Source organism: Octopus bimaculoides, chromosome 3 (assembly GCF_001194135.2).
Source record: "Octopus bimaculoides isolate UCB-OBI-ISO-001 chromosome 3, ASM119413v2, whole genome shotgun sequence".
NCBI classification, from domain to species: domain Eukaryota; kingdom Metazoa; phylum Mollusca; class Cephalopoda; order Octopoda; family Octopodidae; genus Octopus; species Octopus bimaculoides.
This window is the reverse complement of record NC_068983.1, coordinates 133,775,493-133,777,429: the sequence shown is the minus strand read 5'-3', so window position 1 is coordinate 133,777,429 and position 1,937 is coordinate 133,775,493. Positions and strand designations below refer to the sequence as shown.

Genomic DNA, 1,937 nt, shown 5'->3' with positions numbered 1-1,937 from the left:
CCCCTCTCGCCCTCTCTCTCTCTTAATGTAACTTCCTCCCCTGCCCATTTCTCTCCATCTGCTTTTCTTTAACTTCACTACCAGAACATCAACTTCTGCTAAATATTGTATCCTAAACATATCTCTTTCTTTTTACCTTTCCCTCCTCACGATACAGTACGTCGTTAACACTTCGCTCTCCCTGTTTTCTCTCACACTTTTTCTCTCGCTCTTCACCTCTCCCTTCAACTAACCACGTGACGCATTTGGCCTCATTATACATCTTTCTCTACTTCTTTCTCACTTCTTTCTTCTCTCTTTCAATTTTGCTCCACCTATTACTCACTCCACTTCACCTCTCTAATTAACTAAAGTATAACGGGAAAACGAACAAGCAAATTATTGTATATATTAGTGGGACCAGGAAAAAGAAAAGCTAGAGAGGAAGAGAGAGAGAGAGAAGAATTGATCCCACTATAACGCTGGTATTATATTCATCGACCTCAAAAGGATAAGCGGTAAAGTTGACTTCGGCAGCATTCGAATTTTGCCGGAACAATTACTGCGAAGTGGTCTGTCCGACGCTCTAACCAACCTACCAACTGTGTGTGTGTAAGAGTATAATATATTAGTTTCAAATTTTGGCACACGGCCAGCAATTTCGTGGGTGGGGAGTTGATCAGTTGTGTCGGCCCCAGTGCTCATGTGGTATTTATTTTTATAAAAGACGACCTCGGTAGTATTTGAACTCGGAACGTAAAGACGGACGAAATACTACTAAACAGTTTGCCGGCGTGCAAACCATTCTGCCAGCTCGTCGCCTTGCATAATAGTATAATATATAAGACCGTATATGTATGCACATGTACTCAAAACATATAAGTATAAATGTGTGTGTGTGTGTGTGTGTGTGTGTGTGTGTGTGTGTGCAATATAAGTGAGCATATACAAATAATAACACTTACCCGATCGTTCTTCATAATATTGAGGGCTCTGAAGAAATCATGGAGGTTCTTTCTCGGCATTTCTCGAATTTCCCGCCTCATTTTTAATCTGTTTGGCTGTATTAATAATGTCTGAATCCATTGGTTAGTGGCTTCATCAATAATTTGTGTACCAGCTGGTGGGACTGATCCTATCACCGCTAGTACCGCAAGCAGTGCAAAAACATTCATTACCTGTGCAATAACAAAATAAAATGTATCTGTGTGGCATAGACAGATGATTGGTTGGTTGGTTGAGGCCTTACACTATGGCATCTATTGTTTATATATTGTAATACTTGGGGATGGTCATATTTTGCCAATTAAACACACACACTATATAGTTGGTTTTCACTTCAGTTTTAAAGTGCGAGTGGTTAATTGGGAAAATATAACCATTCCTAAATATAACAATATCTGTTTCAACACATGATCTCACATCAAGAACCTTGCAAAACAAATACATAAATCACACATACATGCATACATACATACATACATACATACATACACACACATATTCTTTCACACACACATATATTGTTGTAGTGTAATACATGAGTTCATAAAATCTTGTGGCTATCACAGGGAGCTCTTCTAGCAAACTCGGCTACCAAACCACATAGCAATCCAAAATTAAAAGCAGAAAAATACACACACACACACACATTATATATAATGATTTCGTGCAATGACATCTCTTGATTGTACTCTTAAACATGAGGAGCACAGATGTGGCTTTTCAGTCCTGCTAGAGACTTATACTCTTTTGTACAGATGTAGCAACAGAGACAAATAAAGATGCACAGTATATTATATAAGATAAATTCTTTATTTTATTAACATTATTTTCACAATGTTTATATGCCAAAAAGATTTTATAACATTTTTCTGACATAATTTAAATATATACTTTAACCATGTAACACAAGCCTTCTGTAGTTTTTTCACTCTTATTATCTTTTATATATATAT

At 36.9% G+C, this 1,937-nt stretch overlaps 1 protein-coding gene across 1 annotated transcript in view; it reads right to left on the bottom strand.

Annotated features, from left to right (window-relative positions):
* The window catches only part of LOC106871528 (tyrosinase-like protein), an 8,317-nt gene extending 7,165 nt beyond the window's left edge, over positions 1-1,152 (bottom strand). The window contains exon 1 of the mRNA XM_014918026.2: positions 945-1,152. Coding sequence (XP_014773512.1) covers positions 945-1,025 — 81 coding nt within the window. The 5' untranslated portion in view covers positions 1,026-1,152. The remainder of the gene's footprint in view (positions 1-944) is intronic.
* Positions 1,153-1,937: the final 785 nt, after the last annotated feature.